At 42.5% G+C, this 27,094-nt stretch overlaps 1 protein-coding gene across 1 annotated transcript; it reads left to right on the top strand.

The window, feature by feature from the left end:
* The first annotated feature begins 1,137 nt into the window (after window positions 1-1,137).
* lepr (leptin receptor) lies at window positions 1,138-26,486 on the top strand. The gene is made up of 21 exons (XM_070908413.1): window positions 1,138-1,193; window positions 4,228-4,285; window positions 5,502-5,554; window positions 6,421-6,636; window positions 9,044-9,173; window positions 10,000-10,190; window positions 13,098-13,246; window positions 14,629-14,770; window positions 17,227-17,387; window positions 17,516-17,615; window positions 17,951-18,050; window positions 18,965-19,179; window positions 19,821-19,975; window positions 20,601-20,754; window positions 20,960-21,042; window positions 21,140-21,353; window positions 22,940-23,146; window positions 23,255-23,338; window positions 23,470-23,563; window positions 24,006-24,081; window positions 24,415-26,486. Exons 2-21 carry the CDS (start codon window positions 4,272-4,274, stop codon window positions 25,333-25,335), a joined length of 3,459 nt encoding a protein of 1,152 aa, XP_070764514.1. The 5' UTR covers window positions 1,138-1,193; window positions 4,228-4,271; the 3' UTR covers window positions 25,336-26,486.
* Window positions 26,487-27,094: the final 608 nt, after the last annotated feature.

Genomic DNA, 27,094 nt, shown 5'->3' with positions numbered 1-27,094 from the left:
CCCCCAGGATTAAAACAGTGTGCTTTTCAGGAGAATTTGTTTAAAAAAAAAGGAAGAAATAAGAGAGAAGTCTCAGCAGAAGCCTGCATGAGGTCACTGGGCCACTCGACTGTTTGCACCCTACTCCACTGCAGTCTGCGGACTCCTGTTTCATGCAAATTCAAGATGTGCTCTGTAGTTCCAGAGAAGGCAGTTTTTGTTCGAAGGAAGAGATACACAAAGCAGAGGGGAGTGAATTCAGTGGAAGAGGCTCCACCATTGTGTGACCCAGCTCAGGAGAAAGTGGATATGAATGGATGGATGGATAAACATATCCCAACCTTAACCTTAAAACTAAGTTTACTCCAACCATGGTGGAAGGAATATTCAGATCCTTTACTTACTGTAGTAAAAATAGCAACACGACATTGTAAAAAATCAACAACTCTATTACAAGTAAAGTACTGATTTTGCAGCAGAATGACCTCTGTCTGTGTGTTATAAATAATATATTTATATTAGTGTTGCTGCTGGTGCAGAGGCAGAATGTTAATTTTGTAGTTGGTCAATGCTGATGAACTGTTAACTATTTTTTTGTATATTGCTGGGTATTTGATCCACCACAGTGCATCACATTTTACAAGATGATTATATGGTTGTATGTGTAAAATCTCAATCTGCAAAACACAACATATATAGTACAATATTTCCTTCTGAAATGTAGTGGAGCAGAAGTATAAAGTAGCATAGCAAGTTAAGTATAAGCACTGCACATTTGTACTCAAGTACAGTGCTTAAGTAGACGTGTTGTCTTTGTTTTTTGTTCCCCAACAAATGGTTGTTTCCACTGGGCTGCTGTGTACGACCCAAGTGTTAGGATTTCCGGAGGTGTTCCTGAACGCATCGCGGTGGGCTGGACGCTCCCCCTCCTCCCCCTCCTCCCCCTCCACTCCCTCAGTCTCGTTTGCTCACGCCTTGTGGACCAGCCGGTGTGTGCGTCAGTGAGACAGCGTGCGACGAAGAGAAAGCGAGCGTGTGTGTGAGTGTGTGTGAGAAACCGGAGTGAAACTCAGACTCAGGCGATGGACGTCTGAGGTCTGACGGAGGCGCACGGATCTTCACTGAGGACTTAAAAAGAAAAAGAACTCCTCACCTGAATGAACTCTGGACTCGGACAAAACGCAACCTGGACGCAAAACGTCTCCAAGAGCGACGTAAGACAACAGACTCGTTATTTCTGTCTCTCACTTTTAACGTCTCTTAATGTTTTTGTGGTCCGCCTTCCAAACCGCTCGCGCTAACTTTCCGCCTGCCCCCCCCCCCCCCCACTCTTTCACGCAGAAGTGAGGGATTCCTCACCCACTGCTGTCAGAGGGACAGCTGACAGGGCGATGTGAGAGGCGGACGCTCTGCCAGATAGACAGACAGGCTGGAGAGGAGTCAGTGCCAGTGGGAAAGTGCAGGTCGTTGTCTGTTGGTGAGTTAACATCTTTTAATTCTCTTTCCATTGAGAGAGTTGCAGTTTTTTAAAAAGTTTATTATAATGTTTTCTCTTGCTAAATGACACGAAGTAGAAATATGCTGCCGCCGCCGCTGCTGATGGGGTTGGGGGTGGGGGTGGGGGAAAGCCCCGGCGCGCCTCCGTGCAGAGCAGCTTTGAGACTGGCAGGGGAGTGAGTCAGAGCAGGATGAGTGAATGGCTGGCGAGGTGCAGCAGCGGGAAGGGAGCGGAGCTTCCCTGACATGTGGAAAATAGTTTGACACGGTCGTCTAGATCTCGTCTAATTCTTTCCAAGGAGGACGAGGGAGGCTGGGAGCAAAGAGGTGGTGCAGCCACACATCGTCTGTGGTTCTGTAGTGAGGTTCGTTCTGTGATAAAAGTCAGATTTGTCAGTGCATGTTCGGCTGCTGCTGCAAGTTGTCTTGGACTTCATCCCTCTGCTTCTCGGTTCATTTGTCCCACCCCGCTGATCGGCCTCACATCCCGGGTAACTTTATCCGTGGAGCATCCATCGGTTTACTCAGGGCACCTTTTGTTAAGTTAACTAGTTTAAGCGCAGTAAGACTAGAGCTAGTTAAGTAGAAGTGGATGAATATGACTGTGTAGCGATTACTCTAATATTAGGCTCTGTTGTTGTGCACCAGCAACATAAAGGAAACAGTTTAACAGACCCTGGTTAAGCTTTAAATCCTAAACTAACCCTTTATTATGATAACTCTATAATAATGCCAATGACATGAAAGTGAGTCTAACTACTTGCTATTGGCTTTGAGATTTTGATGAGTCCTTGCTAGGCTTGGGTGATATGATATACATTTGTCAGATATTTTGTGATACTGTTTGTACTGTGACTGCTATCCTATTAATATCTCTGATTGGATTAAAGGTTTATTGGAAGTGGTGCATATCAATGAGACAGATTGCTTTGTGGAGATGTTGTGTTTTTAATGATTTGCATCAACGTGAAAATGTACCTTGATTTGTCAGGCTTTGAATTGATGGATAATACACATTCCTATCTGGTTATAGAAAATGTATTATATTATAATATATGTCAATATCAGGATGTAAAGGGGATTTTATATTGCTCACTCAATATAAAATATTGCGGAAAGTTTTTGTTCTTTCTGTCTTACATGAAAATTAAAATGGATGTGAAACAATGTCCAAAAACATCCAGATGGAACTTAAAAACAGGAATTTGTCCAAAGCTCAAATGAGGTCTCTGACATGAAGGAAAGTGTTTCATCTTTTTTGTAATGATGCACCATGAAATTTTCCATATTAAAAAATAACATCACAAACTTCCCGCTCATTCAAAGATTAACATTACGTAGTAAAAACCCCCAAAAAACAAATCTGAACCGTACAGTTTTGAGTCCCCAGTTAATCAGTCACAGTAGTGTCTGTTCCAGTTAACATGGAAACATTTCTACCTGTCAGCATTTATGAATGAGGGATAACACGGCAGGCCTTTGTCCCAGGAGCGACTGATGCTCAGGCTTTGTGTTGAACACCTGAAGGTGACGACAGGTGTGCGCTGTGCGTGGGAGCAGATGTGTTTAAATACATGAGATGCTGCTCGGCGTCATCTTTTGCTGATGACGCTGCTTTTGCACCCCACGATGAATGAATTAATCAAGTGCGTCTTGCTTTTGTTTATTGGGATCGTACAACCTCTGCGCCAGTCACTGCCATGTCTTCAGAGGACATTACGTGGACTTCCATTCATTTCCTGGAGACTTACCCTCACCGTAACCACTACTTGACTTACCTTAACCTCAAACCAAGTCTTCACCCTAAAGTGTTGTGAGTTACGTTATGGGGACTTGCGTTTTGTCCCCACAGTGTGAGTGCATAAACAGATTTATGTCCCCACAACATGAGTAATACAAGGCCAGACACACACACACACACACACACACACACACACACACACACACACACACAAAAACAGACTGTACACTTCTAAACATTGAGCACACATTTACAGATTGATTTGCCAATGATCACCTCATCACACACATACACAACGCTGTTTGTCACTGCATGCCGTGTTTGTCTTGGTCTACCAATATAAATGTATTCATACATGTGCTCACTGGCTTGTGTGAAGTTACACTGTATTCATTTATTGCCTTGCTGCTCTGTTGTGGCAGCACAACAAGCAGCCGCGAGCTCTATAATGAAGGGAAGTGTCAATCAGACGCAGCAGTGCCAGAGAAGAAATATGTGAGAAGTAATGGTCACACTGTTTTGTCAAAAATGTCCAGAAGAGACCGGAAGGTTGGATTTTAAGCAGAGACAAACTAAACAAATACAATAGCATCCTGTTATCTAACTGTGGGTTGTTGTTGTTGTAGGAAATGATTCTGGCATTGATGACCAGTACTTCCTCGTGCTCCGTGGCAGAATGAGCTTTTCCCAAGAATGAGCAGCAGCTCTGGAGTATTTTGTCAGTGGAGGTTGGAGAGGGGAGAGTGGGAGGCGCTCCTATCAGTGAGAGATCTGCCTCTGAAATAGGATCTGTCTGAGAAAGTCTTTTAATGCCACTACCTTTGAAATCTGTCTGGTTCCACCTACGTCAAGAATTTTATGTATCTTTTTTTTCATTTAAGTCTGCTTCTGATTTATTCCAATCACAACACAGATCTTCAGTCCCGCTGGAGTCAAAATTGACTAACTTGCAGCACTGCTTCAGATCCTTGTGAACTATCAAAACCTTCTCTCTCTCTCTCTCTCCTCAGTGAGATTCACCCCAGCCGAAGCCCAGCCAGGCCATGCTCACGCTATGACCACCACAATGTGAGTATTGCAGTATACAGACTAATGTGCGTGTGTGTGATTACTGAGGTGCCATTGTTTAATTGAATTCACTGACTGTGAAAGCACGGATGTTTGGATCGATCACGGCTGGAAATGTCCCCCTCCCACAGATGAAGGATGTTATGCAGTCTCAAACCGCTGGTCTGAAACTGGGCATGACTTAGGTTTGGGGAGAAAAGTCACACTAACATCGTCCAACCTCCAAAGGATGGATTTGAAAGTGCTCCGTGAGACAAAAACTGTATGAAATTGTGAGAAAAGTGAGATGCAATCGCAGTAATGGTGGCGTATTTACTTTGGCCTACAGCACTTATTTGTGTATACTGGAGGACAGTGATTGTGGGACAGGGTTTGTGTATTCCTGGAGGAACTTATGCAGTATGTAGAAAGATTGTGTAGAAGCTCCGCTAAGTTGATGCTGATCTTTAGTGTATCTATTGTGACAATGAACAATAAACTACCAGCTACCAGTGAGTCAGTTGTAGCGCCTGAACATCACTTGGTGCGATTAGGAGTGAGAGAAAACTGGTGGGTACACGAGCAAACCGCTTCTTTAGGAAGACCAACGTACAAGCCTGAACATCAGAAGACACCACACTCTGCTTGGAGCCGTGGTGCTGAAAATGTGTGAACGTGAGCTACTGACCAGTGTCTTGTGTCGCAAGACTTTATATCAGATGAGTCATTGCATCAGAAGTCGGTCCACCAGTTCTTCCACTGTACTTTGTAACTATGTCAAAGTCAAGTTTCCTGGCACTGGATTGCACACCACATGCCTGCACCTCCCACTGCTCTCCCATGACACCAGTTCGTTTGTAATCATTTTCAGATTTGGAAATAGTAATTCATTATGTCACGTTGATTGCCGTAATTTAACATCATGCATAACCTGCAGAACTCCCATTTCCTGCTAATTCAAAATGCATCACTGATATACACATATTCACCTTAATTGCAAAGGTTTTAATTACATATATTTAAAAACATTGCCAAAACACATTCAACACTGAACACTTTAGTCCCTCATTTACATTTTTTGCTGTTTCCCTTGATACCTGACTCACTCAATTTCTGTCTCTTATCTCTCTCCCTGTCTATACCTAAGGTTTCTGGGCTTTGTCCAGCTGCAGTCTCAATGTTTTTCCTTCTCTCTGTCCACCCCTCCATTGCTGATCCCCTCTCTGCCTCTCTACAGGGTTCGGTCTGTAATGTTGACAGTCCTGATGCATGTTTTCCTGGTGTCCCATGGTGAGTTCCACCTCCCGCACAACACTTGTGACCTCTCAGCTTGTTGGACGTCTTCTTCCACGTTGTACTAGTTTTCTGTCTTAGAAGATATTCAGGCGCAGCCTGTTCACATTTGGAGTAAACAGATCAGCTGTATGTTGTCCACTACCAGCTGTCAAACATACATGATGACTTTTACCTGGGCCAAATCAACAGCATTGCATCATCTGAGGCACAAACACTGAGACTGTCATTAAAGCCATTGGCTGTTGCCCTGCAAAATAAAATGCAAGAGGTCTCAGAAAGAGCCGCTGATATTGCAAAACCTTTTGGGGAACAGAAACAAAACCCAAACTCATGTTCCAAAATTGACCTCTATCTAAACCTAACCTTACATTATTTCCCACCAATCCTGCCATTTGGGCTTTTACTCTATGAAAACAAATATAAAGTCAATGATTTATGTTTGATTGTTGATAGGGGACATATATTTACCAATTCAAGAGAAGAAAACAACATTTGTTTGACTTTTTTGACTTTATTGTACTTTGCATACCTTTTTTTAAGTTTCTTTGTATACTTTTCCCCCAAGTACTTAGTAATAAGGGAATACATTGCATTGTATAGATTGCTGAGTAAAATCTTAGGTCATAACCTGATTTTATAACCTTATGATGTGTAAATTAGCAAAAAGAGGAAGCATGTAGGCCTCTGTACATGAACACAAAACAGCAGCCAGACGTCTACTTTAGTATGGATAAAAAAGAGTACTGTAATGTGACTTGTCTGATGCAGAAAAATAAAACCCCAAACAAATGAAAATATAAAGTGTTTTTCCGTGTCCGTGTGTCAAACCCGAGTTCACTTCCCTGCCTCTCTGTGAGCAGGTGCTCAGTGTTTGGAGCCAGAGGAGAGTGCCTCCCTCCGTTCAGGTGCCCTGGACCTCCCATGGCAGGATGAGCTGTGCTGTGACTCACCTTCAACCCACCTCGCTGCAGAGGGTGATGATGCACACACACCGGAGACAAACCTCCCACAATATCCCCGCTGCAACTTCAGGAGCTCGACCACCGAATCACACCCTCAACAGAGAAATGATTCATGTAAGTAGCAGTAACATTTGCCATGGTCGGAAAAGCTCTCCATTCTGTGCAATTGAGAAATGTTAATCAGCTTTCCAAGGCTTGTCGAGTTGCTCCTGTCCAGGTTGATAAGGCCCTGTTGAAAGAGTCCGTGCTTCACCTTTTGCTTATAAATTCAAAGATTCTTGCCTTTTTGTTGGGACAACTTACATGAACTTTTCCCGCAACAAAGACAATGGCAGTAGTGAAATAAGTCTTCAGGTGCTCCATGAGGTTGTCGTTCATAGACTTGGACCCAGATAATAAAAAGACGATTGTTATTTGCAGGTTTGTGGCTGGACTCAAACTCTGGTCTCCTGCGTGAAAGTTGGACTCGCTACAGGGCCCATCCACCATCTTGACCTCCACACTTTTAATTTCTGCCTTGCTACATTTAGGGCACGCTACTTCTTGCATTGGCACTGGACGTAAATGGTGAGGTGGGGAACCACCCAATATCAGCGTAATTACTAGGATACTGAGGTGGCTTCACACACCGCAACTAAATCTGGTGGTTTCTACAGTTTAAAAGGGATCGTGTGGAACTTTAGACCACTAGTGGCGCTACAGAGCAACGTTTTGACGAGTGGGTAGCAGCTTCAGGCTGTTCCGTGCTTGACTTCAGACAAGATGTACAGGACAAACATCAGTGTCTGTATGAGGGAACAGGAGCATAGCTGTGTTTGTTTACGAGGCAACATTCAAGTGATACGGTTGTGATCCCAAGTAGCAACATGTGGCTCCTGCTCATCAGCACACACAGCAGGGTTAGTGCGACAGAGCCTCGTAATTCTTCCTGCAGTACCGTCACTTGTCACTGTGAGAGATGCCCCCAAAGATCAGCCTGACAGACTCATTGCACTTTCATGGATTTTGCGCTGGCAACCCCCCACCCCCCCCCAGCCTCCTCTCAGGGTGGATGACTATATGAGTCATGTGCTGTGATCAGCTGCTTTGGTATCAAGGGAATCTTACCTCTTCTACTCCAGCAAGAAGAAAATGTACGAAGGTTGTTGAGTTTAAAAAGCAGATGGGGGCCAGTTCAAGTGAGTCATAATTATAAAATGATCTCTTTATGTTGTCAGTGTGGAGGTGAGGATGGAGGTGAGGCGATATTGAGACATGAGGGAGGTGAGGAGGATTTGTTTGTTTGCATTGATCTGAGAGGCGCTGTGACGCATCCAAATAGTGATTAGCTTAGAGCTTCCAGCTTAATGTCTAAGCAACGATGATTAAACAGAGAAATTTAAGGCCCTTATGAGGCCTTTTGACAGTCATACGTGTGATTCAGCCCAGCCCAGAGCAAAAAAAATACTTCTGAGTTCTGGCCAAGATCAGGCCTGCTGTAGATAATGAGTATGTAACAAAAATGTACTGAATATACGACATGTGGTAGGTGTGATTTGGTGGTCAATTTCATCCATTGAGCGTGCATGACAAACTATTCAGTTCAAAGTTCACTGTTTGAGGGTTCAAAAGCACATTAGCAGCTTACCTAAACGTACCTGCAAATGTCACATCGGTCTGGTTAGATGCTGGTGTGGCCCCAACTCTTCAGTACCACTAACAACTCGCTGTCTGCCCTCGACATATAGGCTGCAAGTTTGTTTGCTTAGTTTCTCTTCCTGGTGTAACAGCGGCACTCTGGCAGTCTGCCACCTGCTGTCAATCAAACACAGACACCGACACGCCCATCCGGGTGGCTGAGACAAAAGTATTTCTGGTGTTTCCCCAAATACCTTTTTTTCATTTTAATGATAAAAAACTATAAACAAAACATTTCAGTTGGACTTTAAATGCTCCGTTTGTCCACTGCTCTGGTCCAGACTGAAATATCTCCACAACTATTGGATGGATCGCCATAAATTTGGTACAGATGTTCATGTCCTCCTCAGGTTGAATTGTAATAACTTTGGTGGTCCCTTTCCTCAAAATTCTGTCCAATACTTCCATCATCTTCAGCGTTACTTACTAGCAAATGTTAGCATATGCCTGTAAAACAGCAGCATGTTAGCATTGTTATTATGAGAATGTTAACACGCAGGTAGACTCGTAGTATTGTTTTTTTTTTCCAGAATAATTTCTCTTATTCTGATTCATTTTTCAAAATATATATTAAACCCCCTAATTATTTCACCATTAATGATTTAATTCTGTAACGTCGAGTTCTAAGCTAAGACTAAAATTCTCTTTTTCCCCTTCATGGAGCCATATCACCATATTGCTGCTTGCAGAGATAATATTTCATAGCTGAAGCGTAGTTCACAGAATATTGAACTGGGCCGTTTTCTCAGAAGCCTTCATCAGGAGGTCACAGTCAACTGGCGTAAATGACATGGGGAGATGGCGCTGATGGTGCCACTAACATGCAAATGTAATTTCTTGTCAGGCACCTGTTTGGACATACTGTGCAGAATTGATGAAAACTGGGAAAATATCACTTGTGACCTGCAGTCTCACGGTCCACCGTCGGCCACGGCAGATGCTGGTCTCATGGCAGTCAGCTTACAGCGTGTGTTGTGAGTACGAAGCTGCACCCTTTTACTATTTTTCTGTTGTTGCGTGTGTTTTAGTCTCATCTGAAACCCTTCCCGACCGCTCAGCGGGGGGTTAAGTATGTGTGTTTACTTTGATCAGCAGAGGGGAAGCTGCGTGATATCACACTGGCTCCAGGCTTTTACTGCGGTGGGAATAAAGACTCACCACTGATCTAACACACACTTGATAAGAGATGCCAGACGTTGTACAGCTCTTAGGTGTTGTACACTGATCTGAAATGTTTGCTTTGAATGTAAACTAAATTTGACAAATTGGTTTCGCCTCAAGGACCATTTATTAGCTGTTCTGGAGCTTTCAATCACGTCAAATGTTCAAATGTCAATTTTTTTTCCTGAGCACTTCAAAGACTTCTCGTTCATGCTAATGAAGATAATGTTATGATCAAAAGCTCCATAACAGCTAATAAAGATTGTGATTGATAGATTGATTGTTTTGTCAACTGCTGTTTCCAACAAAAATGTAAAAAAAAAAGAAGAGATTAAACTCTGAAAGATATTTTGAAACAATCAAACTTTATTGGGTTAAATGTGCGTGGAAAAGCGTCATCATAATTGTAAACAAGTCTGAAGTCAATCAAATATACCACAGAGATGAATGTGACACATTTCTGGTAAATAATTGGTTTTATGTAAAAAAAAACTTATAACATGTTCTCTCCAACTCTACTCTAACTTTTTGGACATTCCACGATATTTAGTTTTAATTACATTTAATTACAATTCATCATATTTTGCTGCTCTGTTCATCCACTGAGAACACCAAGTATTGTTCGTATCCGTTTCCCAGGTCGCAGAAAGAGGACACAGAGGTGAACGATGGGAATACTGCATCTGATAATCCTGTTGTCTGTGAAGCGGAGGACTCCTTCACGTGTTCAGTCGCTCTTGACACTACGACAACCTTTGTCACCGTGGTAACCGTCAGCATCTCCGACGCCATAGCTCCGCCAGTTCTACTCAGAATCCCCGCCCGACCTGGTAAGAGAGGGACTTTTATTTTCTGTCTCATCCTTTGTTTTATATGTCAGTAACACAGTTTGCTTTCCCATAATTAAAGACAGAAATGGATTCATAGCTAGTGGATCCACTTAAGGTAAAACAGCTAATAAACTTCTTTCCCACAGGATCAAAGATCAAAGGGCTTCTTTCTTTCTTTCTTTCTCTCAAGTTTGATTCAGTTAGAGGAAGAATCGATTGTGGAGGAGGCGGCGATACCAGTTTTCTCTGCAGTCTGTCGGCTTTGCAGTCGATAATGTAATGCAGCCCTAAGGAAGGGTGTGCGATTCTTGTTTTCACTTCACTGAAAAACGTCCGCTGTAGCTAGAGGTACGGCTGTGCTGCAAGGGTTGCGTTTTGGGAAAAGTACGAAATGACTTGCTGAAGTACAGATTAATAAGGCAAGCTGAGGGAAGGATGGTCCAGCACAAATGCGAATTGCCTACTATATAATAATATTTTACTAGTAATCTAAATCATTTAATCATCATGAATTAAGTCATTATTTACAAATCATAAAGTCTTTCAAAGTATGGCTTATTGGACAGTGGTAGAATAGTTATTCCAAAGCCCTTTGGAAATCTGAAACTTTTAAGTGCTAAGACAATTATTATACATTGAGATATTTTTAAGTGTTTAAGTATGACCTCACGTATCTGTTACGTACTGCACTGTTTTAAGTGCATTACGTTAAGTCATCAAAAATGCAAGGTCCCCGCATTCACTTTTTCTTCAAAGTCACTCAATTACTGGCATTAGAGCCCTGAGAATAAATTCAGCCATGTAAGTTTATAACACCAGAATTCTCCAGCATCCAGCTTCAAAGTAATGAATCAGGACAGATAAGGAGAAAGAGTTTTATTCAGTTGTGAATGGCAGACGTGACCAGAATAGCCGAGAGCAGCTGGGACATTGCCCTCTGTATGTGTGTGTGTGTGTGTGTGAGCTGTGAGATCTCCACAGTGATAAACAAGGACTTTTCATGCTGTGTTTGTTCAACCAGACCTTTTTGTTAAACTGACAGAGCAGAACAGAAACTGGGTAGTAACTGTACTTCACTCTTCAGCTTCATCCTTTCCTCTTGTCTGTGTTACGGTGTCAATCGTAAACCCTTCATCCTTCTAAATGAGCTTTTTCTGCTCTTGAAACAAGGCTTCCATAATGTTTTTCTGTGGCGGTCCTGGATGTTTTGGAACCCTAGGCAAACCCTGAATTTTTTTTTTAGAATAAAATAGTTTTAGTTGTTTGCTTTTATGTCCAGATTTTTAACACACAGTAAATATCTGCATGTTTACAGATACAGGAGATACCAGAACGATGTTGAGGGGACATTTTGTGCCTGAATAATGTCTAAAAATGTGTATTATGTATTAGTATAAACCAATTATTTTCTCAATTAATCATTTGGTCTACAGAACAAAGGAAAATAGTGAAAATCACAATCCTAGAGCCCAAGGTGACGTGACCAAAGGTCTTGTTTTGGTATATTTGCTTGAAAAATTGCGTAAACGATGAATCCATCATGAAAATAGTTCATCATTGTTGCATCCGCAATTAATAGCTAATAGCTAATATTCATGCGGACGCTACACTTCCCATCATGCTTTAGGGGATGCAAACAGGGTGTGCAGTGTTGCCATGGAGACAGAGAGCTAGCTGTAGACTATTTTTCAGGCCAATATTTGTTTACAGTTTGCATGAAAAGTCATGCTTAGTCAGTTATGAACAGTTGCTTGTTGCTCTGTAACCATGGAAACAAACAACATTCACAAAACACTGTGTTCTCATATTTGATAGAGTTATAACTGTAAAAAAAGTGTCACCTAAACTATGAACCTCCACTGAGTTCAACTGGATTGCTGTTGATGTCATTTGTTATTATGTTAGGAAAGTAAATCAATGTGGCTTCTCCTCGAGTTACATGTTCAAGTGAGCCCTTCAGAGGAGAATTAAAAACCCTGATGTGAGAGTAGTCTGGAAAAGAAATTGTTGAGCTATTACTCATAACGTTGAGTAATCTCTCCTCTCCCAGAAGGCATCTTTGTGGTTTTATGAGACTCAATTATCTCTTCTTCTATTGGTCATAATTGTGTGACAAATACAGGTTGTTATCTGGGCTGCTATGCTTGGTTCAGTTCAGTGAATGACAGTAAAACTAAGTCCGGGTCCAGGCCTCTGAAGTCCACCTGAAATGGTCATTCAGTTGAAACATCAGCTCAATGTGCTGCACTGATGATTCATGGGATATGAAACATTCCCAGCTACATGCTTTGATTAAAAGTCCGCTCATTGACATTTATGATCATAAGCTTCACATGTATGTGAAGACCAAAAGGTGAGGTGAGTGTGCCGTGTACGCCCAGCAGACATCAATTAAATGACATTCAGTCTATATTTGTCATTAACTCTGACCTCAACATGAGATTGATTCATTTATTTAATTCTTGATAATCCTGGCATAAGAACCAGGAGAGTATTGGTCTTCATTGCATGAAGATAAGAGTGATTACAGCAAACGCCACCTTTACATGCACAGTGTTGTTATATAGCACATTTAATCAATAACTACACCAGCTATAAACACTAAGGCGTAATATATAGCACAGCTGCACAGCAGATCTTGAAATCCCTCACAGATGCAAACTCAGATATTGTAATTTTAGGAGCCATGTGGCAAACATGATCTTCTAATTTTATGTTCAGTTATTGTGATAATGATCCATAGGATTTAGTAACCTTTGATAAAACGTGAATTGGTATTATAGCAGCATCAAAGTGGAGTTACAATTTGCGATTAATTTGCCTGATGTCTATTGATTCGGCTGTGAAAAGTGTGCTGTTTACATGTGCTGCTGTTTTTTTACAGACGATTCTGTTGCTTTTCTACAGTGAAACCAAGTCCTCCAGTCAACCTGTCGCACATCCAGACCATTGAGGCGGAGCTGATTTTACACTGGGACGAGCCATCAGGCTTCGATACTGGCCCCCTGAGATACGAGGTCCGATACTCCTCCAACACCACTCGTCCAGACTGGCAGGTAACGCCACCCATTGGTGAAAACCTAAGAGGGGATACCCTGTAAGAGTTTGCTGCACCCACTGGGAGTCATGTGATCCGAAAATATTTGTACCACTTTATAATAAGGCACTCTTTATAAAGGTTTTGTAAACTGTAATTAATGGCTTTATGGGTGGTTATAGACCAGTTATAAACTATTAATAAGAACAACTTATTTGGCTTATAATTAATCTATATAAGCTTTTTTTTAGCCAGTAGTTACAACTTATAAACCCTTAATAAAGGGTGCCTTATTAGAAATTGGTACCAAAATGTTCATTTTTAACAAAACACAGAAGCAAACACATGATGAGCTTCATGCTTTTACTTGGTTTCAAACAGGAATTATTAGGTGCAGATAATGCTTGAGAAGGAGAAGTGAAAATATGCTTTATGGGGTTAAAGAACTTGTAGTTCTTGGTTATGACGTATTTCCATGTTATATAGACACTCTACATACACTTACTGTATTTGCCTTTCACTGCAACAGTGCTGCTTTTTACGCAGCACACATTTCCACTGACGAGACACTATGTTTATTTAGTGCGACTTGCTCACCGTCAGTTGGGGTTTTAGTAGAGTGGAAATACAGTGGACTTAGTATTCAACAGTGCTCTCAGTGTTCAGCAGTAGATCAGAAGCTCCATGATTCATCCAGGGAGGGAAACTTTAATAAAATAAATAAATAAAATATGGTTTCAGTGATTCTCATATCTTTTCCATTAGTTCGGTTGTTCAAGTCCCTGTTGGTGTGAAGTCAAGTTTATTATTGCAGTCCAATATCACAAAGCACACATTTGCCTCAAGGGGGTTTTACAATCTGTACAGCGTGCGACCCCCCTCTATCCTTAGACCCTCGATTCAGATAAAGAAAAAACCCTTTAACGGGGAAAGAAATGGAAGAAACTGAGGACGTCGAGCAACTTCAGGTGGTGCCAAACACACCTGAGCCACACGACTTCCCCTCCACCATGAACCTTTGGGCTCATGTATAAAATGGTCACATGATCAAATTTCTATTTGTTTTCAACATTTGGTAAAAAAAACAAAAAAAAAACAAAAACAAAACCCATTGTCTGCCACAGAGTCAGCTTTTTAATTTGGCATATGAAAAAGGCTTTCAAGGCAGGCTGGCAGAGTTTGCTGGCGTCTACACACACCACGTCCAATTCTGTCTGTAGCCTGGGTGTAACAGTGACGGTTGATGCAGTCTACCACAGTCATGTTGTGGTGATGGATTTGATTCAGTCATTGTTCACTGACGAACACGCCCAACTTTCCTGTCACTTTGATTTGTGTGTGTGTGTGTGTGTGTGTGTGTGTGTGTGTGTGCTTGTGTGCTTGTGTGTTTGCTGTCTCCAGGTGGTGTCTGCACCTGGAGAGCCCAGGTCGTCTCTGGATCTGAGGCCCAGACTGAACTACACCATCCAGGTTCGCTGCTCCAGCCTGGACAAGCCTCCATTGTGGAGCGACTGGAGTGAACCTCACCACATCTACCTGGACAGTAAGAACCACTGAATTCCCTTCCAACTGTTTATACAGAGACAGATAAATAGAGACATACAAAAGACAACTCTTCCTGGAGGAACTGCAGGGGCTTCTCTGAATTTAGAAGAAAATAACGGACATAGAAGTTGTGTGTGTGGCCATTCTATCAGTGTCGGACGGTCGAACACTTTGGTCCAGAGTGAAATATCTCAACAACTTTGTAGATCTCCTGACCTTTCCTCTAGCGCCATCATCAGGTCAAAATTCTAATTTGTCCAATACTTTTGTTTTTTTACGACCAAATACCTGCAAAACTAATGATATTCTCATCAGCCTCAGCTGTACTTTGTGTTTAGTGCTAATTGCAAACGTTAACATGTTAAGATGCTAAACTACAGCCGCACCGAGCTGTTAGCATGGCTGTAGACTCTTGTTTAATTCAATAATTTGATCGGATTACATTTACAACCTGCAGTTTGGGTGCAGGCTTGAAAAGAGAGAGAGAAAAAAACAAACCTTGAAAATATTTAGAGGATTTCCTGTGTCAACAGAGACTGAAGGACAGTTCCAACTTTCAAGGTGTCTGCTATTAAAGGTTGTTTGCTGCTCTTTTAGTCTGCAAATCAGTGAGACGCAGTATAAATGATTACAGATTGATGTTTGTCAGAACATCTTTTGGGTGGTTTTGATGATATCATTGAACATTTGCAGCTAAAACTGAATACATATATGACTATTAACTGGCTAAAGCGCATTTTACAGTGGAAATGTAATGTTTTTGTTCCGTTAGTGGTTGTTCTCTGTCAGTCTGCCTTACATATTGCATGTTGGCTCCTCTGTTTGCTTATAGTGAGATGAAATTTTGTTTCCAAATAATTTAACTGACAAAACCAACTGAAATGTCAACAATAATAATTACAGAAAAGCTAAACTCACCCCTTTTTCTATTAAATTTTGTTGCATAAAATAAGAACGCAGCACACATCTGGAAACTCACAGCTGATGTGTAGAAACTCGGTTGTTGTTGTTTCAGGACTGCAACAGCTGAGCTGAGTGAAGTCATATAACTTCACCTTTTTGCAGTGAACTTGGTTAACTAACATTATAAACATTCCCTGATGGCTGCAGTTCAACTCTCACTTTCTCTGAGAGGTCCAGCAGACGAAGAGCCATCACTGACTGTGGCACATTCAGACTTCAATTATCTGTCAGGTAGATTTATGTCAGTGCTAAACTATTAAAACAAACGTAGCTCATTAGCCCGAGCTATTAACGAAGAACTCATTCCAGCATGGTCAATAGACTCTGAATCAGAGGTCGTTCTCGAGGTTAATGGCCAGCTGCAAATCGTTGAGTATGACACACGGTGGCTTGAGAATGCCACAAGCAGCAAATCTGTTCAAAGAGCTGAACATGAAGCAGCCTTCCATCTTTACAGTAGTTTTTAAAAATGATGAAACTGAGAATTGAGAAATGAGAGTGAGAATTGTTTGCACACTCTAAATGATCCTTTAAACGCCATCAGGGACTGTAATTGTTCGTGTTGGCTGGCTGTTCATTTGTGCTCTGCAGCCTCAGACTGCTAATTCAAAGGTTCACATCAGCCTGAGGGCTTTAAACAACACAGCAGTCCATTTGGCAGAGCTCCGTGTTGTCATAATAGGAGTCTGTGTGAATACCTGCTTTTGTTTCAGTGTTGAACTATTTAGTGTATATGTGCATATGTATGTGTTGCTGTTTACAGACGGTTGCTCTTCTACTTTGCATCACATCAGGAAACTTGACCCTGGCGCAAAAACGTGTGTGTGTGTGTGTGTGCGTGTGTGTGTGTGTCTGTGTGTGTGTCACGGGGTTAAAAGTTTGTGAGACTCAACAACTCTAAGTCATCTCACAGAAAAGAGTCGCAAAAACTTTGATGATGCAAAGAGAGAGAAACAAGAAAAGTCAATGAAATGGAAGTGTTGGGGAAGGTAAAGTAATGACTCTTTTCAGCAGAAAAATACAGCAACCCCCCCCCCCCAAAAAAAACAACAGTAATTCAAGGACACGTCCTCCCAACATGCAGTATTGGACAACAATAATGAGTCATGAAACAGCTTTTTCAATTAATTTTAGTTTGATTTAAGTTTTCTTTTGTTGAGGTGTTTTGCTGATGAGTCACATTTCTTTTGTTTTTGCTGGCAGAACACAGATGTCTTGGTTAGCTGCATCTGAGGAGGTGGTTAGATAACGGCCCTCACGCTCCACCTATTTCAGACCATGAACAGACAAACGAAAAAAAAAAAACATTTCTCAACATCCCTGAAAAAGTTTTTTTCTTTTGTAAAAACTTACATGGGAACTGTGGGTGAATGAGAATGAGTGGGGCGTCCTTTGTTACTATTGACGTTCATTTAGCCTTTTGTCTGTTCTTAATGTGTCATTCCTTGAAGGTGCTTTGTATAAAAAAAAACAATGTGTGTGTGTGTGCAGCGGTGAGCTACATTCCCGAGAAAGTGGTGGCACGACCGGGGGAGAACGTAACAGTGTACTGCGTGTTCAACGACCACAACATCAACGCCAGCACGGCCATGTGGATGCTCAACTTCCAACAGCGGCTCCATCGCAGCCAGTACCACCCGGTCAACCAATGGGTGAGAAAAAAAGCTCTTTGTGTGTTTCTCGGAACATTTCCAAAAAGTCAAATGACTTCCCTGTGTGTTTTTAGAAGAGTACAGTCTATGTAAATAACTTCATCAATCTAACTCCCCACCCAAAACAGGTAAGCCAGATCACAGTGCGCCCTTCAGAGACTCGGATGTATGACCTGCTCCAGTGCACTCAGGAGTGGACCATCCCATACAGCCAAATCTATGTAGAAGGTGAGCCTTGCTGCACCAATATATTAATATAATATATATATAGTATTATTATGCAATGTTAAGGACTATTGCTACTACTGTTACATGTCCAAGGAAAGAAAGACTTCACTTATGTTCAGTTTAAGACTGTAGTGAAAGTCAAACATCAACATTTCATCAAGGTGCTGGAAGTCCACGTCCCTTTATCAGTTTCCGCTGCAGTGGACAAAGACAGGAAAGAGAGTGGCGACATGTGACAGTACAAGAATGTGAATCAAAATAAACTCCCAGAGGCTGTCTCAGGTGAAGTTTGTTATTGTTACCTAAACATGAGTGTCTCTCCCTGCGTGTTTCAGGAGCGTCCATCGACATAAACTGTGAAACCAACGGTGATATCGACGCTATGGGCTGCAGCTGGAAGAACACACAGTGGACTGAACCCACATTCAGATCCAGGTAAAGCAGCGGTTTACAGTTTACAGTAGCTGTCTCCTTTTTAACGGAGTGTATTTGGATGTTTGTACAAGCATTGTCAGTGAAACCTTAAATCAACGCTCTGAACTCAGTGTGCTGGAAACCAGGAAGTTACTGAACAGAGTGTACCAGTTATTGAACACACCCTGGAAATAGTTGTGTCCAACCCTGCACGGACTGAAGTGAAGTGATCTGCGCAGTAAACTATAAGCCAACGTCATCAGTACTTCTGAACAACAGACAAGTCTGTACAGCTCAAACCACAACAACCAGGACTGACAGGATGATGTCATGTTTATGCACCACTACTTTGTAACTGACTTTCTTTACTCCAGTTCTCCCTCTTGCCTACTTTTTTCTCAAATTCTCCATCTTTTAAAGAGAGAGATCTTTTAAGTGATTTGAGTTGTAATTTCAGTATGATTCCTAGAACATTGTTATACGTTAATTGCTGAGATGTGGGAATCTGGCAGCATCGCTAAAGAGAAGTCTGAAGGGAGGAGGACGGGGCAAAGAAACATGATCAGTCAGACGATCAAACAGGTTTTAAACAAATCCCCAGGTCAGCCAAACTTATTTGGTGGAGAAAATGAAAATGAATCCACAAACTTTTGTCGTAAACATCTATCACAGATTACAGATCGACTTCCTGGTTCAACTTTGACCCGCCGTACTGGCTGTAGTTCCCCTGTAGTTTTCCTTGTGTAATAAGTGATTGTTACAGACATATTGGGCGTACTCAGTTTCATCGTCTGTCTTCGTTCCAGCAATTGCCTTTTTCCAAGATCTCAGCAATTACTGTGGGGACTACAGTGTTATCATAACCAATAGAAATGATGTTCAGAACTATGACAAAATATTCAAGGTCTTGATTCATTTATTTATTTTGGCGGCAGGTGGGCTGACCTGCCATGTGATGTGATGGAGGAGAGGGAGAGAGCCGGCGAGAAAGTGGGGGAGAAGGGGCCCGGTTGCCGGCAGGTCCACTCCAGGCAGAAAACCTGCACCATCCAGCCTCTGAGGATGAACTGCTACAAGCTGTGGCTGGAGGTGCCGTCCCGACTGGGGCCGATCAGGTCTAAACCCATCTACCTGTCTCCCATAGATCACGGTGAGCAACATGGAGTCACCTGTGGAACAAATCCAAACCAAACAGAACAAAAAAGGGACAGAAAGTTGGATTTAAAGATCCTTCCAGGTGCAATAAACTGAAATGATACTCATGACAATGACAACATGATAAAGGCGGTAACACAACATGTCAGTCCTTCACAATGGATTTAGTCTGGTCACTTAGAACGAATTATAGATTAACCGAAGTTGAAAAGGGCATCAAGGGAACTTTCATGAATTGCTTATTGTCATAGGAGTTATGATTTTTCCATGCGTTATGAGAGTCTTTTCAAAATAAAACAGCATGTGGAAATATCTAATGAATATTTGAGATATTCTAGAAAATCTGGAATATCTAAATGGCAAATTCTGCATATTATTATTATTATTTTTTAATTTTAATGAAATGGCAGGTTTTAAGGCAAATGGTTATTGAACTTCCAAGGAAGCCATTGCTAGATTAAATACTCATAGAGGAAAGAGTTGTTTGAAGGGAGCTTTTAAATACTGAGGAAGTGATTACTTTCGATCACAGAAGAACTGAAAAGATATAAACGGCATGACATACGAGTGGTGTTGAGAAATATTGGTGACATTTGAGACAAACTCACACTCTTCTTCCGTGCCATTTCCCTGCAGTGAAACCCCACAGCCCCACCAGCGTGAAGGCAGTGAGCCGAAGCAGTGGGGTCCTGATGGTCACATGGGAGCCTCCCTCTCTGCCAGTCGATGGGCTCCAGTGTCAGTTTCGGTACCTCTCACCGTCCGCTGTGAGAGCCCAGCCGGAGTGGAAGGTGAGCTTGTCTGTTGGATTGTTTAGCAACCGCAGGCTTTGACAGAAAGTTTGTCTAAGTGGCACTGTGGATGGCATTTCACTAACCTATATCGAAACCCAATCATTGCAGGAGGTAAATAGACGATGCCCTCCAGAACATTGCAAACCTTCTAAATATAAATCTGCATGTAATTATTGCGTAGTTAGGAAACACATCCAACTCTCTACTGTTCATTCACTGCTATTTTATTTTGAAAAGTCTTCCCAAAATGTTCTTCTACCTGTAAGAAAGATTTTTATCCACCAAGAACAACAGGAACAAACAGGTCACTCTGCTCCAGGACTCAGCTGGAGTCTCATATCTCCTTAAATGAGGCAAGATGCTTTGACATGGACTCAACTGGTCAGTTTGACATGACCTGGTGTGAGGCCATATTCCTGCCCTCTGATTAAAACATTCTCATTGAAATTGGACACGAGCTCTCGAAAGCTGAAACAACATTCAGTCAAAATGATGAGAAAGATGAGGAGATCATTTTCTCTCTTTGCTTGGGTAAAGTGGATAGATGGATGGACCTGATGTGCACTCCACAGATGAGATATTTTCCTGTATCTAAAATGAGCACTAAATGTCATGCCTGCAGGTCCAGAGTCCAGTGCGGGTGCCATGGGCGGAGGTCGCAGTGTCGGACATGTGCCGGGTGTATGTGGTGCAAGTCCGCTGCATGCACACCAACGGCACCGGCTACTGGAGCGAATGGAGCGAATCGGTCTACTCCACGCCTCAAAACAGCCGAGGTACAGCAGAACAACATTCATTTCACTCTCTCAAAACAACGCTGACCTTTTGAGACAACGACAACCTTGACAGATGCGGCTTGATGCCTGAAATGACCTGTAAAATCACATCTGACTGTCTGAGTTCAGCTCTAGCTCTAGCTTTTGCACCACCAACACAGAGGTAAAAGCTGTCATGTGATGCAATTGTCGGCCTTCCCCTCAGCTCCTGAGCGTGGCCCCGATTTCTGGAGAATTCTTCAAGATGACCCATACAGAAACCAAACGAATGTCACTCTGCTATTTGAGGTACACCAGCTAAAATAAATAATATGACATCATTTCAGGCTCATAATTAAGACACAACATTTAAGATGTTTGGTTTCCTGCTTCTTTCCCCTCACAGCATCTCCAAATGTCAGGGCACTCTTACTGCGTGGATGGATTTGTAGTCCAGCACCAGTCCTCGAGCGGCTCTGTGACGAGGGAGCGGATCGAGCTGGTGTCCTCCTACAGCTTTGAGTGGAACCAGCTGCTCCAAACTGTGACAGTGGAGGCCTACAATAGTCTGGGGAGCTCCTCGAACAACGTCAACATGATGCTGGAGAAGCAGCCCAAACGTGAGTGAGCTGGGAAAAATACGTTTTCTTTAGATTCATTTTGAGGAAGCATTAACCATATTCTCTCTCATATGTGCACTGAAACTATTCTGCTATTAGGACATGGGGGTTAAAGGGTTGTTAATCTGCCCTCTCATCAGTGTGAGGCACCTCGGTTTGTTCCTGAAGATACATGAAGTCCCACATTCTCAGTATTACATTAGTATTAGACTTTCTCACAAGACAGTTACGCAGGGAAAGCGCTGCCTGTCCTCTACAAAGACTACATCCGCAGAAATCTTACAGCCTCTCTCTTGCTCTGTAGCCTGAAGTCTCCAGGACAGCTAAGACAGTTTGTTTGTGGACAGCGACCCACAAACATTCAAACCAGTCACTCGATTTGCCTTGTTGAAAGGGATTATTTCTGAGCTAAAATGATCCGTCAGTTAATTCAGTCAACAACAAAAGACTGAATTAACTGACGGATCTAAAGTCAGCGCATGAAGATTCAAGCAGCCACAAGAAAGAGCTTCTTCGGCAATGATTTGAATTCTGTAACATGCCGGTATTTTCCGGTAAGGAAACTGTGGCTGAGACCAAAAGGGTTTGCAGTTCTTCATTACATTGTGAAGAAATGTACAAAAGTGAGGTGAAGATCAGATTCACGGTCAGTGCTAACACCCACAGACACAGGTGCACATGTGCTGGAGAGAAAACAACAAGGTGGCTGTCATTGAACCACTAACCACCATGTTTTAAAACATATATAACAATGTCTGTCTTCAAACATGTGCCTCTGGAGAGCCCATAAAAAGCCCTATGCCATTAGCCTCAGTGCAGTAAGTCCTATTAGCAGCACTCCAACAGAGGTAACGAGTGTCATCTTTAAATGGCAGGTCTCTGTGTAATACAGTGGGATGTTTGTGTGTGCGTGTGTCCCTCCCATTTCTCATAATTCAGAGAAAAGTGTTTTTATTAAACTACTGACCGGCAGAATGAAAATGGTTTTCCACAAAGATGTTTGTGACATTTTCCCATAAGTATTCAGAGAAAATGTGTTTTCAGTGTTTTTAGCAGCCAAACAAGCAGCAGGACAAATTAGCCCAATAGCTCATGGGGATGTTAAGGGGCCTCAGCTTATGATTCACATCATCCTCTGCAAACCATTCAGTGACCTCTTGTGCCCTGTATGGAAAGTAAAAGTGGCTATATATTTTTATAATAATGTATCAAATGACAATGTTTGTAGTTATAAACCTGCAGAGAATTATCAGCTGAATCTGCAGCTCCTCTCGGCTTTATGGAGCTTCATCTTCTTTTTTCCTTTTTTTTTTACCTGTCCGGGCCACAAGTTTTCTATTTTGGTTCACTCTCACTGCTCTAGTTGCTTAGTTTTCAGCCACAGAAGGCAGCTGTGTTCAGCTAAAATGCTCTAATGAATGTTTTTGGGGGGGGGTTTGGCAGAAAAAGGGATGAATCAATTCACCCTCCAGTAGAGTTACAGAGAGACAGAGAGATTATATGCCAAAGAGTGAACTTTATTTGGTGTGTAATAGAAGGTCTACCAAGAGTTGAAGTCACTCAGCTTTTTCTTTTCTATACTGCAGGCCGCTGCGTGCGCTCGTTCAGTGTGTTGGCTATCAACAGCACCTGTGTGTCCCTGTCCTGGAGTCTGGTGGACAACAGCTCTGTACCTCTGTTCATGGTGGTCCAGTGGTCTCCACAGAGGCAGCAGGACTCTGATCATCACCAAGGCCAGAGTGGACAAACGTGGGCCAGACTGCCCTACACTGACCGCCCCGTCTATCTAAGAGGTAACATTCTCCCTCTTCTTTTTATTGTTTGTTTATTGTGTATATAGTGTGTGTTACTGGGAAAGAGCAAGAATACTCGGCCAACATGGTTTCGATGGATAATTTCAGGGGATTTCTTTGGCTCTGAGGAGTGTGGCTTCTACTTGTACCCTGTGTTTGCTGATGGAGAAGGGGAGCCAGTGTACGCCAAAGGTAAGCCCAATATGCACCAGCTTTCCGGCTGTTGTATCAGTATCATATTCAACATCAAAGTGTTTAAGAATGCCAGCACTTTCATTGTGTCATTAATTGTAGGTCTGATGTGTGTTTTCCAACCGTTACAGCCACCAGAGGAGACCCTGCAGCCTACATGATGCTGATGATCATCTCCTTCCTCTCCATCGTCCTGTTTGTCACCTTGGTCCTCTCCCAAAACCAGTAAGAGCTCCTGGTCAGACTCCAAAAATATCCAAAGACATATTTACAAGAATTAAACTCCGGAGTGATGTTCAGTCACAGAACGTGCTGCACCAAGTTAAACGTCGATTAACGATATTAATGAGTTATCTTACAAAAGACACTTGGCAGTTTTTTTTTTCATATTTAATTTTGTACCAGGTGTTAATTTTACAGCAGCAGGGTATATCCAATTAGTTTGTTTTTTTTACCCAGACACCTGTAAGAAATGATAAATGATGGAAATATCCGGGGTGCAGTCTAATTTAGGGAGCAGAGACACTGACCGTGAAAAATTAGAAGAGTGACATTTAACAGGTCACAAGGGTGTAATTGCACTTGATGTTAGCTGATGGGAGGTGGGGAAAAAAAGCCTTTAGACAGAGAGATGATATATATATATATCTGCTGCATTTCTTTCCAGGATGAAAAGGTTTGTGTGGAAGGATGTGCCCAACCCAAACAAGTGCTCCTGGGCCAGAGGACTAGACTTCAAAAAGGTAAAAGTGAATGTGAAATCACACTGATTTTATTCTGAAATGATGACTCAGGGACTCAACGAAGTCCGGTTATTCACTGTCTTGCGAGACTGAGAGGAGATGATCGATACCACTCTCATGGCTGTCTGTTAAATATGAATATATACAGCCAGCGGCCAGTTAGCTTAGCTTAGCATAATGACATTTCCCGGCCAAGAAATAGTCCGGCACACAACTTATTTTTACACTTTTTTTATATGGATTAAACAATCAAATATAACTGTTAATTAATCTGTGGGCTCTTATTCTGAAAGCTAATGGCAATACCTTGGACTTTATATGTGTTTTTTCTAGGCTGACACCTTTGACCACCTATTCCGACCTCCAGAAGGCCTGCCAGCCTGGCCGCTGCTCCTGCCCTCCGAGAACATTTCCAAAGTCGTCATAGTGGACAAGGTTGATCTCTCGGCTCTGACGACAGCTTTAGTCCAAGACCCATTTGTGTCCCTAACTCCCGATTCAGCCACTGCCTCATCTACCTCCCCTCCTCCAGGGTTTGACTCAGAGGTCGGCCGGGCCCAAGCCATGCAGAGCGAGGTGCTCCTGGGTGGAGCTCCCTCCTTTGTCCTTAATCTGGATGCTTTAACCAGTTCGAGCTCAAGAATGGATCAGTTACAGCTAGTGGACCCCCCAGCAGACAAGCCCCCGGGCAGCACTGAGAGCTCTGCCCAGTCTTCAGTCACATACGCCACTGTGCTTCTCTCTGATGCGAAGCAGCAGCCCATTCATCTCAACTATAAGGATGGTAGTGGCAGCAGCTCCAGCGACGAGGGCAATTTCTCTGCCAACAACTCAGACATTTCCGGATCTTTCCCCGGCGGCCTGTGGGAGCTGGACGACCCGCGGCGCTCCCGCTCCTACAACTCTGTGGAGGAGCTTTCTGAAACATCAGAGCAAGGAGACGAAGAGGAGGTGAGAGAGGAGAAGGACTTGTATTATCTCGGAATGGACTATCCAGTGGAGGATGAGGAAAGTGAGGAAGACGAGGGGCAGAGAGAGGAGGAGACAAAAACTGACCTGCTTAGAAATGTAGTTTTGCACAGAGAGGACTGTTCTGTGGAGTCGCACCCTTTGCTCGGCCCCAAGGACCCAAGCGAGCTGCTGACAGCATCATCGCGTGGCCTTTCTCCGCTGTACCTGCCTCAGTTCAGAACTGCTCAGACTCCCAACAGAGTCACCCCGGCCGTGACTCCCACACGGACTGCATTTGAATGAAAGTGTGCACCTTCAAATCCATTGTGCCGTGGACTGCGCTCAACCAAAAAGCGGATTTGCATATGTTCCTTCAGACACAGTGAGGTGTGGAGTAGGAAAATGTAAAAATACCTCGACTCATGTGTGATTGCAAATTGATGTTCATCAATGCTGCTATTGTGTTCTGTGGAAAAAGGAGGGCACAAGCCTCGTTTGTAGGCATTTCTTTCTTTCTTTATGGGGCTTTAAAACCCCACTCTACTGTGCCGCACTGCTCCTCTGCAGACAGTTACCTGCTGAGAACATTGAACTCACATATTTTCAATGGAGGCTAGGCTAGTGGGATAATGTACAGTTAAAGCTCCCAGAGAGCAGCAGACAGACTGTACAAGCAGTGTATTGGCCATCAGGAAGGGAGCAATAGACGAGGTAGGCATCTTGTGGCTTCAAACATCCTACACATGCAGCATATTTCACCAGTGGTCATACCTTAGATGCATATAAAAAAAAAAAAGATGTGGGACTGCTGTGTGTGTGCCTTCATTCTCTCATCCGCTCCGACCATAATGCAGAAAACAAGTTGTGTTTCATTCTCCGCTGAATCATTTTTGGCTTCATTTTAAGTGAAACATGAAAGAGGTTCAAAGAGAATAAATAAACGCACAGAAAGCGAGAGAGAAAAGGACCAGAATCTGCACAGTTTTGGTTTCCTGTGAAGTGAAGGCAAACCTTGGATGGCACTTCAAAGCTATTGGTGTGACTAAATGACTAAACCCACTTAATGATGAAAACAGATGCAGTCTGTGAGTAATTGCAGGTGATTTTTGGACAGATAATTTACTGCATTTGCAGGCAGCTTGCTCAACAACATCTGCATGGACTAACTCACCCGCCAACCCAAAGACTTGTCTTTTTGTTCTTTGTGCTGTAATGCATTTGAGACTCTGTTACAGTCTGTGAGATATGTGATATATGTGTTTTCTGTGTTTGACCATTGACAGAGACACCTGCCGTCTGGTGTCAACAAAAGACAAAAGAATGTATATTTGCAAGCAGAGGAAGACAGAATTTAAAAGTGATGAAAATACCGAAACATGGTTGACAGAAATTGTTATTGTATATTGAGATTTTTTTGTCTATTTTTCATGGTGAAAATAAAGTGTTTATTGTGAGTGTGTCTGGTTTGTTAACAGGGATCGGTTCTATCAGTGAACTGTTCAAAGAGTGTCTGCAGGTTTTGATTGGTTTCATGACTTCATTCTGCAGTCTACATATTGTCATTCAGAGATTACTTCCCCATGATTTCACAAACCAAACTGAAAACTCCAAGAAACAAATCAAATAAGGATAAACATGGTTATTCAAATAAAAGAAAGCAATTACGCTTAGGGCACCCAAATGGCCTGCAGCGGCCCTGGAGCCCATCGCTGTCTTTTTGGACAATCAGTGAAGTGGCTCTGTTCAGTTGTGACGCTGCTCCATAAACACTTGCAAGACGTGATAAAACCATAGGATAAAGCTAATGAACCACAACATAAACACACCATTAGCTTTACATGATCATGTGAAGGTGTAAACTTAAATCTGTACACACTTAAACAGCTTCACCACCAATTCTTTTGTATGTTTTGTATTATGTTGTGGGCATGTTGATCATCGCAGATGAGTAGATAAATACATACTCAAAAACATGCACACTCATCAGATGTGCATATCCCCCTCTGAAACTGCAGTGATACTCTGCCACCTTGTGGCTGCAAGAAGAACATATGCCAGAATG

The sequence above is a fragment of the Enoplosus armatus genome, chromosome 7, assembly GCF_043641665.1.
Source record: "Enoplosus armatus isolate fEnoArm2 chromosome 7, fEnoArm2.hap1, whole genome shotgun sequence".
NCBI lineage: Eukaryota > Metazoa > Chordata > Actinopteri > Centrarchiformes > Enoplosidae > Enoplosus > Enoplosus armatus.
This window is presented reverse-complemented; position numbering and strand designations above follow the sequence as displayed.

What these genes read in the sequence shown, in the direction of transcription:
- lepr (XM_070908413.1), top strand. An exon ending in GAGCCCAGCCGGAGTGGAAG is followed by an intron (nt 19,976 to 20,600) that starts GTGAGCTTGTCT and finishes TCATGCCTGCAG; the next exon opens with GTCCAGAGTCCAGTGCGGGT. An exon ending in CCGCCCCGTCTATCTAAGAG is followed by an intron (nt 23,147 to 23,254) that starts GTAACATTCTCC and finishes GGATAATTTCAG; the next exon opens with GGGATTTCTTTGGCTCTGAG.